At 40.0% G+C, this 16,324-nt stretch overlaps 1 protein-coding gene across 1 annotated transcript in view; it reads left to right on the forward strand.

The window, feature by feature from the left end:
- The window catches only part of ANKMY1 (ankyrin repeat and MYND domain containing 1), a 139,101-nt gene that overhangs the window by 38,940 nt on the left and 83,837 nt on the right, over positions 1–16,324 (forward strand). Inside the window, exons 6-7 of the mRNA XM_069089165.1 lie at positions 3,408–3,572; positions 6,775–7,250. Of these exons, the coding sequence (XP_068945266.1) occupies positions 3,408–3,572; positions 6,775–7,250 (641 nt within the window). The remainder of the gene's footprint in view (positions 1–3,407; positions 3,573–6,774; positions 7,251–16,324) is intronic.

Below are 16,324 nucleotides of genomic sequence, written 5' to 3' on the forward strand. Positions count from 1 at the left end.
ATTTTATAGATGAGGAAACTGAGGCCACCAGGTTTACGTGATTTGCCCAGGGTCACACAGCTAGTTAGTGTCTGAGACCAGACTTGAACTCAGGAAGATGAGCCTTGCACTCTATCGACTGTGTCACCTAACTACCCCCAAGTTATTAATTAAATAAATTCAAACAAATTACTCTAATAATAAATATTATATAATAGCAGTAGTTAGTAACCCTTCATATTGTGCATTGGTGTTTGCAAAGTGCTTTACCCAAATGATCTCCTGATGATCTTTTAGACCTAGAAGGGACCCTGGAAATCACCGAGTTCCAAGGCCCCTGTTTATCAGGTGTAGTAACCAAGGCCTGGGGGTACAGCCATCGACTTAGGGCTACACAGTAAAGGAGATGGTTTCTGGTCTTGGAGGCCCAGTTCTCCTGACCCAAGTCTAAAGCCCTTTCCGTTAGAATACTGGCCTCTGTGTAATCCTGACTGTTAATTAATAGCGTGTCCAAGTTTTAGTTTCTGACCACAAATTGCATTCATGCTAAACCAGATACTAATACTGGGTCAAGATAACACTAAATCATTGGACCTTTTCTTATCTTTTACATCCTAGGATTGTCAGCAGAATTTTTAGTTTCTTACAGTGAGGATAATTTGTTACATGTTATGTATATGTTATGTTATGTTACATAACACATGTTTTATGTTATGTAACCTAGCACGAAAATGGTTTTTGAGAATTGCCCCTTGGAGAAAAATGACACCAGGGCTGGCATTTTCCGGTGGGTTGGTTGGAGATGGAGGTCCCAGATCTACGAGGGAGCGTAATGCCCACAGCAGACCAGCCCTGGGCTTGTGGCTAGAGACTGTGGGCTGGGGAAGTCCTGCCAGACATTCCACATTTATCTCTTCCCAAACAAGTGAACTTCTGCCCAGTAATGGTCAAATACAATTTAAACCTTGATGGTCTTTCCTCATCACAAGATACAAGATGTAGTTGTGCTTGTAATGTTTTATCTTATGACAGTTTTATTCACTGTCAGCACTCATGTTCCTAAATAGAAACTCAGAACTGAAATTTCTGGGCACTTTAATAAAAGGTGTCACATGTCTTTGGGGCAGGCAGCTAGGTGGTATAGTAGATAGAGTACTGGGTCTATAGTCAGGAAGACTCATTGTCATGAGTTCAAATTTGGCCTCAGATACTTACAAACTGTGTGACCCTGGGCTAGTCATTTCACCCTATTTGCCTAAATTTCCTTATCTGTAAAATGAGGTAGAGAAGGAAATGGCAAACCACTCCAGTATTTCTACCAAGAAAACCCCACATGGGGTCATTCAGGGTTGGACACAACTGAAACAATTCAACAACTGAAATCGCTTGTCTTGTTTGGATTAGGAAGTACTTTTCAGAGAACAATCCCCATCGAGCTCTTGTATCTCCTTGTTCTTTTAATTTTGTCATTCATGTTTCCCCCTCATGTATTAGCTTGATTTCATATTTACATCTCTATCTCATACATATCTACATATCTCTATGTAGAGATATAGGCATATATTTCTAGACAGCGATCGAGACATCTACAGATATATGAGAGGTAACTCATGTAGAACAGGTATCCTAATATAGACAATAAGAATTATTCCGCTATGAACTAACTCTGATTATGGGCAAGGCATCTCACCGCCCTGGGCCTCACCTTCTCTCTCTGTCCTTTCTGAGCTTTGAAGATAGTGCCCACCCCAAAGCCTAGAGACCACCAGGCTTCCCCAGAGTGCCTGAGGCGGGAGGGGATAGGTATATAGCAGGGGCTCAGTCAGTGAGTGTGGGAGCTCATCCGGGATCCTTGTGGTGTGGGTAGTCCATGGCAGAACTGAGCATGTGGTACAGAGTAAGCGGATGAGCCGACCTGGAGGTACCCTGCCCGCTTCCCATTCTGCTCAGTTTGACAAGCATTTAAGAGTGCCTGCTGTCTGTCCTGATCCTGTTGCCCTTCTGTCTGGACTGTGAACCCTTTGCTCTGGCTTAGGGTTCCACATGCACCTTCATTTCTCTTATTACAAGAGGTTTATTACAAACCTAGTTTTCACATAAATTTCATGAAGTTGTGATTGCCTCTTGACAACACTGGGCCCGGTGCAGGGGAAAAAAGAAAAATTGGTGATTATCTCTGCCCTCAAGGAACATACATTCTATTGGGGTTGGGAATGACAGGTATACAGATAAATAAACAAAATATATATGCAAAATAAATACAAATTAATGGGGTAGGGGGTCAGAAATCACTGGCAAATGTAACATCAAGAAAGGCCTTGTGTAGGAAGTGACTTTGGACTGGAACATCCAGTGGAGCTTGGGATTCTGAGAGGCAGAGGCAAAAAGAAAGAGCACTCCAGGTATGAGGCACAGCCCGGGCAAAGGCACAGCGTTAGGAAATGGAGTGTCATGTGTGAGGAATCACTTACTTTTTGCCTTCTTGTCTCTCCTATAGCATCTTATTTGGGGATGGGCTTACCCAATTTCACTATAAAACAGAAATAACTATAAAATATAAATTTATGTTAAATATAAAAACAATATGGACTGTTTTAAGCGATAGAGGAGATGGCCAGACCCTCTGATATTCCTCAGGCCACATCGTGACCCTGTCCCAGAGTCTTCACTGGCTCCCTGTTGCCTCTGGACCCCACTCCCTCATGTGTACGGCCCTCCACTGTGGGCTGCTCCCCTCGTCCCCCACTTTTCCAGGCTTGTTTCCTGTTCTTCTTCACACACACCCTGTTCCAGTCAAACCCTCCTGCCATCCTGCCTCTTTTATGGCTCTCCGTGCCTGCAGTGCCCCCCTTCTTGTCTGCCCTTTTCCCCAGCTTCCTCAGTCAACTCACATTTCCCAGCTGCAGGAGGCCTTTGCTGGCTCCTCCCTCTCAAAGCACCTTCCACCAACACTGCATGCATCTTGCCTGTATCATTATGTACAAGTTGTCTTCCCCACCAGCTGCTTGAGGGAAGGAGCTGTTTTTGCCCTGTTTTTATACCCCCAGAACTTAGTACAGTTCCCGGCACACAGTAGGTGCTTAATGCATGTTTATCGACTGACACATAAAAAGCCCTTAAGAAGGCTTGTTGGCCGCCTGACAAAGAACACTCAGTCACCACCTCCAGGGGAAGGCCTTTTCTGACCCCTCCAGCTGGTAATGACTTCTCTGCCTCAGTTTCCTCCTCTGTGAAATGGAGCCCACAACAGCACCTACCTTCCAGAGTTTTTGTAAGGATAAAACAAGATAACCTAGAAAACCCTTGGCCAGAGTAAGCGCTGTGTGAATGTCAGCGGCTACCATTAGGGAAGTCACTGCCCGTGTACGGAAGGGACAATCTCTTGTCTTGGCCCTTGAGTCCTCTGCCCTTGGCTCTCTCCCTCCCAGATTCACTGCCACAATGCCATCATCAACCTGCTCCTGGACAGCGGGGCCAATGTGAACGTCTGCACGGACGAGGGGGTCACGCCCCTGTGCATGTGCTTCATTCTCTACTACTCCAAGGAGATGTTTAAGCCCAACATCGCTGAGAGGAACCTGGAGAAGGCCAAGGTGAGCGAGGCTCCTGGGAGCTTTGGGTCCTGAAGTCGAGCAGTCACTGCTTTTACAGATGAGGAAACTGAGACCCAGAGAGGCAAAGGGATGGCCCAAGATTACCCGGGGAGTGTGTGTCAGAGGTAGAACTTGAACTCAGACCCTCCGGCTCTAGAACCAGCTCATTCAGCGGTACCGCATTCCCTCCCATGCCTACTGCCATGTAGCATTTAACTGTAAGGCCTCACTGCCTCTGACCAGAAACCCATTCTCTCACCTGCACATTATTAGTAGTCAGAAAAAAAGACAACATTTTTTCAACTTTTGTTCTATACCTTTAATGTTGCAATCCTTTGGCAGGAACATCCCTGGGAATATCAGTGGATCAGGAAGAGCCAAGTTTGAATCCCTCAGACGCTCCCTAGATATATGACCTTGGGCAAGTAACTTAACCTTTCCCAGCCTTAGTTTTCTTATCTGTAAAATGGGGATAACATTAGTACTTCCCACCCAGCGTTCTTGTGAGGATACAGTGAGATGATGTTTGTAAAGCGCACACACACACACACACACACACACACACACACACACACACACACACACACATACTATGAACATGAAAGAGCTGGTGTGCCTGGGCCACCAGGGGGCACCATAGTGCAGAGAGGAAGATTCATTTTCATGAGTTCAAATCCTGCCTCAGGCACTTCCTAGCAGTGTGACCCTGGGCAAGTCACTTAACTCTGTCTCCTTCAGTTTCCTCCTCTTTATGAGGAGCTGGAAAAAGAAATGGTCAAACCATGCCACTATCTCTGCCCAGGAAACCCCAGATGGGGTTGTTGCAAAGAGTCAGATGTGACTGAAACAATTGAAAAATAGTCAGAAAGTTGTAGCAACTCCAGCCGGGTGGTCAGGCCCCTTGACCAGCTTTTCCTCCAGTGTTTTAAGCACTCATTTTCCTGTATGGAGAGTTTCCATTTCTTATCCTGTTACAGTTAACTCATAATTAAATAATATTAATGACTGATAATAGCAACAGTAATCACAGCTAGCATATAATATATTTATAATATACATAATATACTGCTTTAAGATGTGCAAAGTGCTTACAAATACTGCCCCATTTTATCTTCACAACCCAACCTGGGGGGTTGCCTCCTTATTATCACCATTTAACAGAAGAGGAAACTGATGTAGAAAGGTTCAAGTAACTTGCCTAAGGTCATGCAGCTGCTAAGTGTCTGAGGCTGGATTAGAACTCAGGTCTTCTGATTCCAGACCCAGTGCTCTAAACACTGTGCTACCCAATCCGCTGCTTGTGCTCAACCCTGTGTGTATCATGAAGGGGTTGCCTTGGCTCACTGAGATGGAATCAGAAGGGACTTTGGGAACCTCCTAGACCCTTGCCTTTATTTTAAAGATGAGTAATTGAGGTCTCAGAAGGTTAAGGGATCTAGAATTATGGAGTCATGGATCTCAAGCTGGACGAGACCTCAAGGCCATCTAGGCCAGTGCTCTCAGTGAGGTCCAGCGAGGTTAAGTTAGTTAGGCTCATAAGATCGGAGGCCCCTCTGAGGCTATGGGGTCCAATGTTCCCATTTGACAGGTGAAGGAGTTGAAGCCCTGGGGTGAGAACATCCAGCAGTGCCCCAGGGTAGGGCCAGAGCTCCTTAGAGTGCTTGGAGATTCTCCTGACTGAAGCTGTTATTAATATGCAAACAGGCTCACTAAGTTATGGGGATGAATGGAAAAAAATGCATGAGAGTATTTGAACACCAAAGGTGATTTTTGTTTTATAGCTAGTGGTAAATTTGTCCCTCCTTTCATTGCTGGGTGTATTTCAAAGGAAAACATTTTTCCTTAGTTAAAAGATTTTTAACATATGCAAATGAACTGGGTTTTTTTTTTTTTCACTTATAAGAGATTTCCTGGAATACAAGAAAAAGTAACTTTCATTAAAATACTCCAGAAAAGAGGAAATGGGCTTTAAAAAGTGGCAAGAAACATTTAGAGTGTGGCTGTAAAAATACTTTAAGGTTATTAGATATTAGAATGGTTGATTGAAGACATCTTTGGAGTATTCCTTGCTGGGAGCTATAGTAAACATAGGTTAAGAGCTTGAGAGCTAGACTGGGGACCTCGAAGGCCCATCCCCCTCATTTTCCAGATGGAGACATTGAGGGAGGGAGAGGTTAAGGGGCTTAAGGGTGTTAGACATGGGACTAGGGGGTAGCTCCAGTGGCCATAGAGACTTAACCAGAAAGGGATGCCATTTAAGAACCCTAGCATAGGACCATAGGTCCAGAGAGGGCAGGGACCTTACAGGTCCCTTCATTTTATGTGGGAGCATATTACTAGCCCCATTTGGCAAGAGAAAAGACCAAGGTTCAAAGAATTTATGTGACTTCCCCAAGGCCATGTAGGTCCTCAGCAGCTAGTCAATAGCCATTTGGTGTGCTGGGCCCTTGGTTAAGTGCTAGGGATTCAAAGAAAGGCAAAAACTGTCCTTAACTGAGCTTATATTGCATTGGAGAAGAAAACATGGAGATAATTCATTATGTCCGAGCTACCTACAGATTAGGTAGAGGGCTCTTGCTGTTGATGGGAATTAGAATTAGAATTGAAGGAAGCCAGATGGAGGGGTGAGGGGCCAGAGTGTTCCAGCCATGGTAGATAGCAAGGACAGGAGATTTAGTGTCACAGCCACTAAGCCAGAGTACCCAGCTCTCTGGGTGCATGGAGTTAGGAGGAGAAGGTAAGAAGCAGAAACAGCAGGAAGGGCCCAGGCTGTGAAGGGCTTCGAATGTCAAGGAAAGGATTGTTTATATTTGATCCTAGAGGTAATGGGTGACAGTCAGTCGTGCTCACTGAGCTTGGGATGACATGGTTACCTTATGTTGGGGAAAAATCAACTTGGCAACTGCATCAGACGAGAGATGACAGGCCCTTGTTGAGTCGAGATGGTTTCAATGCATTGCTAAAGAAGGAAGAGGGAAGGTTTGACTAAGGTTGTTCTATTCTTAAAATTCTGTTAAAATTGTACTTTACTTTGGGTTTAACTAATAATAAGAAGCAGACATAAAACCGCCAAATGATATCCCCAAATCAAATTTCATTTGATGCTTTGAAAGAGTCTTTATATCCTTAAGAGAAGTGTTAATTAATTTCCACCTATTTTTTCTTACCTTATATTGAGTGTTCCTTTTTGAACTTTAAATAGGTCTTATCTTCAAGAGCCATATTTATGCCATCTTCTACTATATCTGAAGTAAAATCACCTGTAACAAATCTGGAAACACCTTCTCCATGCCCCCCTGCATTAGAAGTAAAGAAACCTTTGGAAAATGTGGCCAGCAATATGGACGGAGTTGCTTCTCAGATCTTTAGAAAGCAGTCTGAGTTGAAGCAAACTATTCATAAGAATGATGAATTGGTGCTGACCCCAACTGATAAATTGTGTCCCATAGCTTCCAACAACACGCTAGAAGACATATGGGCAAATTATGAACAGTCCGTGCAACTGAGTACCTCGACAAATTTTGACTCGAACCTTTGTGTCTGCAACTATCCTATAGAAATCTCTCAGGACATTATGGAGAAGACAGCCAATGCCTACACCATGCTGAGTGTTGCTACCTTTGAAAATAAAGACACAGACCCAGGAACTGTGAGGAAAATGGCGCTGTCTATGATGGAGTAAGTTACAGGCAGTAGGATTAGTGCAGCACATCTAGCATTTTTCAACGAACCCCTAAAGTCATAGGGGGTTCTACTCAGATTCTAGGTATCAGTGCTTTCAGAAACTTGTGGATGTTTGTGAGCACAATGGAAATTGGTAATGTCACTGTATACTTTGGTGTGGGTTTTTGCATAACATGGATTTGCTATGTGTACAAAGCTGGATTTCTATAACCAGGAACCTGGAGTGAGTAGCTTGAAAATAGTATATTGAGTACTAGATCTGGAGGCAGGAAATCTTGATTCAAAGTTTGCCTCAGACACTTGCAAGTTTTTTGACCTGGGCAATCACTTAACCTCTCTGGGCCTCAGTTTCCTCACTTGGAAATTAAGAGTTTGAATTGGATGACCTCTGAAGTCCCGCCCAACTCTGAATCTGTGGTTCTATGATTTTCTAATACACTAAGATGGAGGCATTGTATCTGAATCCCAGTTTGAGCTCTTCAGGAGCTGGCTGCCCTTGGGGGAGTCACATAAATTCTTTGAACCCTGGTCTTCTCTCTTGCCAAATGGGGCTAGTAATCCTCTCATATCTTACCTCACAAAATACTTTGGAGAGGGCTGCTTTGTAAACTTGGAAACTCAATGGAAACATGATTTATTGCCATGACCTCTTACCAGTCCTCTGGCAGAGAGCCCAAGGATAATGTTACTGCAAGGCCACAGTGAATTACAGACACCTGAGTGACTCACTGTTGGGAGAATTGTGGATTTCAGTATCTGTTTTATGGTGGATGTGGGAAAGATGAGAAAACATTTGGACTGGCCCAGGGAAGGATAGTCTGATATATATTAGATTAGTATCAACAAGTCATTCTGTGGTTGCAGGCTGGCTGCTGAGTTTTTCCTCCCACTTTATCCTTTTAAAATATTAAATCCTTTGCCCTTCAGTGGAAGAACTTGTTTTATGAAGCAAGGTGTTTTCTCCTCTGATAAGCATTTAAAATATTCTTTCCTAATAATTCATGAGATGAAAACCCAATAAGGACTCCAAATATGCAATTATTTGTTAGACCTTTTTCATCCCTAAGTCCTGAGGGCCCGTTTAAGCATCAGAGATTCAAGATTGTGCAGATTTTCAAAGGCTTAGGGTGTTAGATGTCTTGGTGGCAGTAATGGTGGTGTTTTCTACTGTGAATTTGAGACATGCGATAGAATTGTATATACTGATGTTCCTCTAATTATATTTTTTTATTCAACATACATACATATTTATTTCCACAAAGAAGAACCAAGGAAATGATTGTCCATAAAAACACCACCACCACCATCATTATTATTGGTGTTGTTTTAGTCATTTTCTGGTTCGTCTAACTCTTTGTGACCCCGTTTGGGGTTTTCTTGGCAAAAACAAAACAAAACACTGGAGTGGTTTGACATTTCCTTTTCCAGCTCATTTTACAGATGAGGAAATTGAAGCATACAGGGTGAAGTGACTTGCCCAGGGTCACACAGCTTCTAAGTGTCTAAGGCCAGATTTGAAATCAGGAACCAGGCCTGGCACTCTATCTACTGTGCCACCACAGTACCCCCATCATTATTTACTACTAGTTAAATAAATCATACATTAATGTTAACAAGGTCCTAATAAGATCACCTCATTTGTTGATGGGCCAGCTTTCAAATGTCTTGTATTATTTTCTTTCTGGGATTTCTTGCTGTTACCTGAGTATACATTGTTTTTGATTCTGCCTTCTTCACTTTGCCTAACTTCACAAAAGTCTTCTATTTCTTAATATATTTCACTTCCATCTATACCCTATCTTTTTAGGAAGTCTTTTCTGGTCCGCCTAACTACTGGAACCTTCTTCTCTAAAGTTTCTTTCCATCCACTGTTTGTACCTTTTTATAAACAGTTGACTTTCTTGTTAGAATGTAAGTTCCTTGAGGGTAGGGACTCCCCCCTCCCCTTTTCTTTTTATTTGAAGTGGATAGTGTAGAGGCAGGCACAAAAACAGGTACAACCAATGCTTCTTGATGAATTAATTAAATATTCATTTAGCCTAGTTGATTCAGTCATTCTGCAGTCATTGTACACATGAGTTATTTCTACTTTTTGACCCTTATGAATAATGCTGCTGGGATTATTTTGCACAGATAGTTCTTTTCCCCTCATCATCAAGGAGGTGACAGTCTCACTGGATGCTGCCATGGTCAGACTCCACTTGTTTAATGTGCTATATTATGTTTGAAAGGACATTGAGAAATTGGAAAACATCCAGAGAATGGCAACAAATATGGGTGAAGGGCCCCCAGTTCATGTCATATGAGGACTGCGTGAAGGAACTGAGCATATTAGAGAAGATTCAGAGTAGGTGGGAGTAGATATGTTGTGGTTGTTTGTCTTTCAGTGATATCAGGAAGGTGATGGATTGACTTGCAAGTGAATTGGATTTAAAGGAAGCAGAACTGTGCAAAGTCACCAGTCTCACTCCTCCAGGGTCATCTGGGTCCAGGGGTGAGATATAGATCAGGGATCTGGATGCAGTGGGAGACCTTGGCCTTTTTAAGCTAAGGTCTTTCCCAGGTCTCAGTTTCTTTAAGGCAACACCCATTCAGTGATTAAGGGTAGGTAAGAAATGAGGCAAAAGACAACCTCTTTTATCTATTAAAAACAATCACTCTGAGAGGGGAAAACCCTCAGGGTTTCTGGCCAGAACAGAAACAATCGCTCTTTATGTTCACTCTGCGTCACCAAAACCCAAAAATGACCAACAGAGGCTTGGGTTGAGAGCAATTATTGGTCAGTCTGTGACAGCCAAAGTGATTTGGGTTTAAGGCATACTCAGATAGCTCTGAGTACCAATGGGCCTTTCCAAGTCTGGTTTTTCTAGAGCTCTATTTATTTTCTTTTTTTTTAATTAATTAATTTTTAGTCTTCATCATTCACTTCCATAAGTTTTAAATTTTCTCTGCCTCCCTCCCCTCCACCCTCTGCAAGACAGTGTGCAATCTGACATAGGCCATACATATACATTCTTATTAAACATATGTTCACATTAGTCATGTTGTACAGAAGAATTAGAACAAATGGGAGGAACCATGAGAAAGAAAAAACAAAACAGAACAAAACAAAAAAGAGAGAAAATAGTATGCTTTGATCTCTATTCAGACTCCATGTTTCTTTCTCTGGATATGGATGGAATTTTCCATCATGATTGGAGTTGTTTTAGGTTCTTGCATTGCTGGGAAGAGCTAAGTCTATCAAAGTCAGTCATCACACAGTGTGGTTGTTACTGTGTACAGTGTTCTCCTGGTTTTGCTCATTTCACTCAGCATCAGTTCATGTAAGTCTTTCAGACTAGAGCTCTGTTTCAAGAAATCTACTTTACTTTGGGCAGGACACCCACATGTAAGTACATGATTCCCCTTGGGGACAGAGAAAGGAAAGAAGAAAGAAAGGAAAGAAGAAAGGAAGGAAGCAGCATTGTCCAACTGGATATAATGACATTCTTCAAAGTATTTGAGTGATTAATTTGTGGGAAAGGAAGTTTTTTATTTGGCATGAGTTAAGAAAGGGATTGGGAATAGCAAAGAAGTTTAAATTTCATTCCCAAGAAATTTCCAGCCTTTTGGGATTGACTTCCTGGGCAAAACATAGCTTCAGGATTCTAGCCAATTTTCCTTTGAAGTCTTTGAAATTGCCTTTCCTCAAATAAAGTATATGTCAGACTATTCCTGGTTTTCCTCTTCTTTTCTGTCATGGTCTGTATGGGGGTCAGCTACCTCTGGTCCTGTCATTTATACTTCAGGAACAAATCCTTCCTTATTGGTCAGGATCAGATTTAGATGAAAAGTTTCCCTTGTCCCTTCTTCCATCATTTGAAAATGAAATTATCAGTAAGGTAAGTCACAAATTTAACAGTTGACCTGGACATACTAATACAAAAAATACTTTGTAATAGGTCTTAAAGTCTGGAAGTACAGGAATACCTTCACCAGCTATTTTCCCCCCACTGGATCCCTTAATACTATTGTCTGCTTTTCTGTGTAACTTTAATTACAATTTTTCCAGTTCTATATAAATTGATTTGGGGAGTACTATAGCTTTTGCTATTAATCAGACCCCTTTGTGAACATTTTGAATATCCTCCAATTATTTAGTTCCTCCTTTATTTCAGTTATTATGGTTTTACAGGCATCCTTGTACAGGTCCTGTAAATTTCTGGGTAAGTTAATTCCAGATTTGTAAATAGTTGAGTTGGGGTGAGGGTTGAGTATTAAGCCAAAATAACTCATTGTAAAGAGGTGCCATATATAGCATCTTATTGCAGTGCCCCAGCAATAGGTTTCCATATCTGTGGTCCAAGGATCAGCCTCCATAAGCATGGAGAAACATATCAGTAGATTGACCATAAAGTAATTATTCTTTAAGTCACCATCATTCTCAACACCATTTGGAAAATTGCAGAAAGATTGTTATCAGGATTGGTAGAGGGAGTAGCCTCACCAGGGAAATCACAGATCCTTAAAGTATTAATGCAAATATTCCTTCTAGTAAGTCCATCATTATTTCCTAATATTCATTGACACAGATGTAATTTTCTCTTCCCATGTCCCAGTGCTTTCTTTAGATAAGCAAAAATTTTAGACTACTGAAGTAATGAAAAAGAAGTAAACAGAATTAGACCAAAGGATATGATGATTAACTTTAAATATGAGGGACAATGAATTTTTCTCTTAATGAGAGTGTTTTTTGATGATATGTAGATGTAATGTAAGAAAGAGATATTCATTCCAATTTTATGCTCTATGATAATGGGCATCTAGGATTAGGTGCTTCTCTGTCAACTTTAGTTGTTTTTCTTTTTTTCTGCTTGATAATAGTGGTATTAGATTTTTAAAAATTCCATATTCTTTACTATAAGAAATAGCTAGTTAGAAGTAGAAATCTAGTGATTTTAAAAATCATTTGTCCATCTTCTTTTTTTAAATTAATTTTTATTGACATTTTGGGATTTATGTCACCTACATTTCCTTATATGTCTTTCCTCTTCCCACTCCCAGAAAGTTGTCCCTGAAAACAAAGAATAAAAAAGAGGAAAACAATCTTTTCTTTGGTACCAATGTTGGCCATTATAATTTTACAGCATTCCTTACTAATTGTTTTGCTGTTATTTCCATTCATATGTTGTAGTCATTGTGTATATTGTTTTCCTGGTTGTACTTTCTTCCCAAACTTATCTATATTTAACATGTCAATCTTATTTTTGCAGCACAGAAATATTCTCTTACTTCATTTCAGTTCCAGGGTTTTAGTTCTTGCTGTCCACACAAAATATTCCCATCTCCTACACCTCTGTACAGGCTATTTTCCATAGCAGGAATGAATTCCCTCCACTAAAAATAGCTACTTTCCACCCATGCTTAGCTCAAAAACCATTCCCTATACGAATCCCTCCAACTGCCAGTGCTTCCCCATCAAATTACTCTGTATTTATTTTAAACCTTTATACAAAATTTATAAATGTATTATTTATACATTAATATTTTTTTCTTTAGAATGTAAACATCTTGAAGGAAGGTAAAGTTTCATTTGTCTTCATATCCCTATTCTTACTGCAGCACCTAGTACACAAAAAACGCTCAACAAAGACTTATTGATTAATCCATTCTCTACGTGTTTTTCTTTTAATAGGATAATTAAGACCATTTAGTTTTGTTGTCATAAGTAATACATTTGGTTTTGTAAGAACGCTGTCATAATCTTTTATACACATTTCAACCATTAAATGTAGTAAATTAAACAAAGTATATTTCTATTATATTTTCCTGATATCTAATTAACTTTTAATTATAAGTTGAGCTTTTTCTTTGAGGTTATCGGTTACTTTTTTTCTTTCTGTCTCTTAAATTTTTATTGTTTCTTGCCTGTGTAAAGGCCTTTTAAATAGTTAATATGGATTTTTGGTATTGTTTACCCTTTTGTGTTAATAACTAAAGCATCTTTTTATCTCAAACTCTCATTTGATTGATGCTATTACAAATAAAAAAATTATTTACCATATTCTTACCTGTCTTTATACTAAATTTCCATCTAAGTAGATACAGACTTAAAATATGTTATTATTTTTGTTAATCAACTATTCAGTCAAAATGATTTCCTCTTCTATATGGCTCATAGTTATCTCACTACTTGGGAATTTTTGTTTATATTTTTCTGATATTGTTTATCTTAGAGACAAATTATTCTCTTTACAAACAATGTTCATGTTTGGAAGCTATGTCATTTTGAGATATAAGCTTTTATAAAAAAAATTTAAGACATTTTTGTCAATCTTTTATAGTTTTTTCTTTGTTGTTTTTTGAAAAAGTCTCATGGTACTCTTTGGAATTTTTAAAAAATGTGACTTGTTTTTAAATTTTTGCTTCTTGGACAATTTTTCTTTCTCATAATTCTGTGGTTTTTCGATTTCATGGACTGTGGTAAAATATGGTTAGGACTTCTTTCTGCTACCTTTTCGGCTTTGCTGGTGCAGTGTTGCTTGACCTATGCTTCTCTGAAAATTTTCTCTGATTAAGTCATCTGATACAATGCCTAGTATTTTTTTTTCTTTTTCACTGCCCCCCCATCTCAATTAATGTAACATTTGTGCTTCTTGCTTTGTTTTCTAATACATTATGTTGTTCTATATATTCATTAGATGCTGTTTCAGTTCTGCTGCTTCCCAGGCTTATCTTTCTGTATTGATTTTTGCTTGACTTCATTTATTTTGCCCTGTGAAATTCATTGAGATCTTTGTTCCTTGGATATTTTGCAATTTTCTTAATTGTTCCCTTTCCTCTTTGTGTGTGTGTGTGTGTGTGTGTGTGTTAAAATTCATTAGAAGCTTCCTTTAATATCATCTTTTTCCAATTTGATTTTCATCTGGTACCTCTTCCATCCTGTCCACTGTTACTTCAATTTCAATTTCTGAAGGAAGTTTACAAAGAATATATTTTGTTTTGATGTTGTTTTTTGAATTGTATTTTAAAAATAAAATTACTAATTTTTTATTTTGTTAGGTAATTTTCTTAAAGTAGAAGTTTTGGAGATGGTGCTGATATGCATTAGTAGAGGGAATTTCCACATCATGATATAATTTCCTAAACCAATTAAATCACAAATCCAGTGTTTGTCTCTTTGTATTAGGGGTGGGAATCACATTTCCTGTGATTTTTGCTGGTGGCAGGATAAACAAAGCAAAACATTCCTTTAATTTTAGGGGGAAGCAGAGAAGGAAAGACATTTTCTAATGCGTTGGGAGGGATGGAACCAGGTGAGACTCCTAGTAGCAGATAGTGTAGGGATGGTGTTGGTGGTGGTGGTGGTGGAATTCTGCTTTTAGTGCTCTCTGAAAGGCTTCAATTGTGCTTTGACATTCTATTGACAAGGTGGTAGGGGGAATGGTTCAGGAATTCCCTTGGCTTGAGCCAGGCCTTGGCATCTGGAAGCCAGACTCTCAGATTTGGCTGGGGAAAACTTACAGGTTTTCTGTTTTTGTTAACAGCAGGGACTTGCTCATGGATAGTGTCTCTGGGTCTGAAAGACCCAAATAATTCCATGGGAGTAGGAAATAGAATAGTAAAAGTCTCAACAAACTTTCTTCCCCCAACTCACCAAGCAGGAAGAGGAGAGGTAGTGGATGGTTCCTCCTTGGGTTGCTGAAGGGGCAGTGTACTATGTTGTGCTTGGTGGGGTGACCTACCAGGTAGAGGTGAGCATTGGTTCTAAGACTCCAAGACTACTTCAAAGTCTGGCTACCTAGGCAACAGCAAATAGTCTTACTTTTAAAAATTTTTTTCCCCTATTCTTCTTAACTGTATGATGAGGGGGTTAGCTGGTGCTTTTCACTTAGCTAAGGCGTTTGGTCAGAGCTGAATACCCTGGCTTCTTAGTACTCAACTCTCTTACTCTAAATCTTCTTCTAGCTCTTTAAAAAAATTTGTGGCTACTAACATACAGTAGTATTTGATATTTCCATATGACTTTCTTTTTCATTTTCGTTATAAGGATCAAAATAATATTTTTTTAGAGAAGGAATTGGAGATCCTTCTATATTTCTATGTGTTGATAAATAATATAATATAGAATAAATTTTTTTTAAGGCAATAGGGGTTAAGTAACTTGCTCAAGGTTACATGGCCAATTATTTTTGTGTGGGTGCCGAGTATCTGAGGCTGGATCTGATCCCAGGATCCTGACGCTGGGGCCAGCACTCTTACTCACTGCGCCACCTGGTCACCCCTTAAATTAACAGGGTGATGAGCTCCTTGCTTCTTTTTTTGTTTTGTTTTGTTTTTGCCTTTTGGAAGACAGTTGGGATTAAGTAACTTGCCCAAGGTTACATGGCTAGTTTTTTTTTGTGTGTGTGGGTGTTAAGTGTCTGAGCCAGGACCAAACTTGGGTCCTCCTGACTCCGGGGCCGGCGCTTTACTCACTGTGCCACCTAGCTGCCCTAGAATAAAATTTTTTTTTAACAGTTTGGTACACTTAACTTGGAATCCATTTAGTCATGGAGCCTTTTTGCAGGGCTGCTCTTAATGGTTTATCTGATTTCTCCTTTTGAGACATTCAGTTTAGATCAGAGGTGGGGAACCTGTAGCCTCAAGATCACATGTGGCCTTTTAGGTCCTCAAGTGTGCACTTTGACTGAATCCAAACTTCACAGAACAAACCCCCTTAATAAAAGGATTTGTTCTGTAAAACAGACTCAGTCCAAAGGCTGCACCCAGTGCCCTAGAGGGCCCCGTAGGTCACAGGTTCCCCATCTCTGGTTAGATGATGTGATTCTTGTTTTGTTAGTTTTGGTGTTTTGTATGTTTGTCAGTCATCTATTTCTTTTAAAATTAATGTTAGCTAATTCAGTTAACACTTTGCTATATATAGTCTTTAATAGTTTCCCTTGATTTCTTTTACTCTTGAGATTTCCTCTGAGAGGGTGACTCCTTCCGGCACATTCATGGGACTGCCCACAATACATATACACACACACGCACACACACACACACACACATATTTCCATCTGCATTGCTTCGGGCACCTTAGCTAT

This window comes from Petaurus breviceps, unplaced genomic scaffold, assembly GCF_028583685.1.
Source record: "Petaurus breviceps papuanus isolate PSGF00001 unplaced genomic scaffold, PetGlider_PUasm1.0 186, whole genome shotgun sequence".
NCBI classification, from domain to species: Eukaryota; Metazoa; Chordata; class Mammalia; order Diprotodontia; family Petauridae; genus Petaurus; species Petaurus breviceps.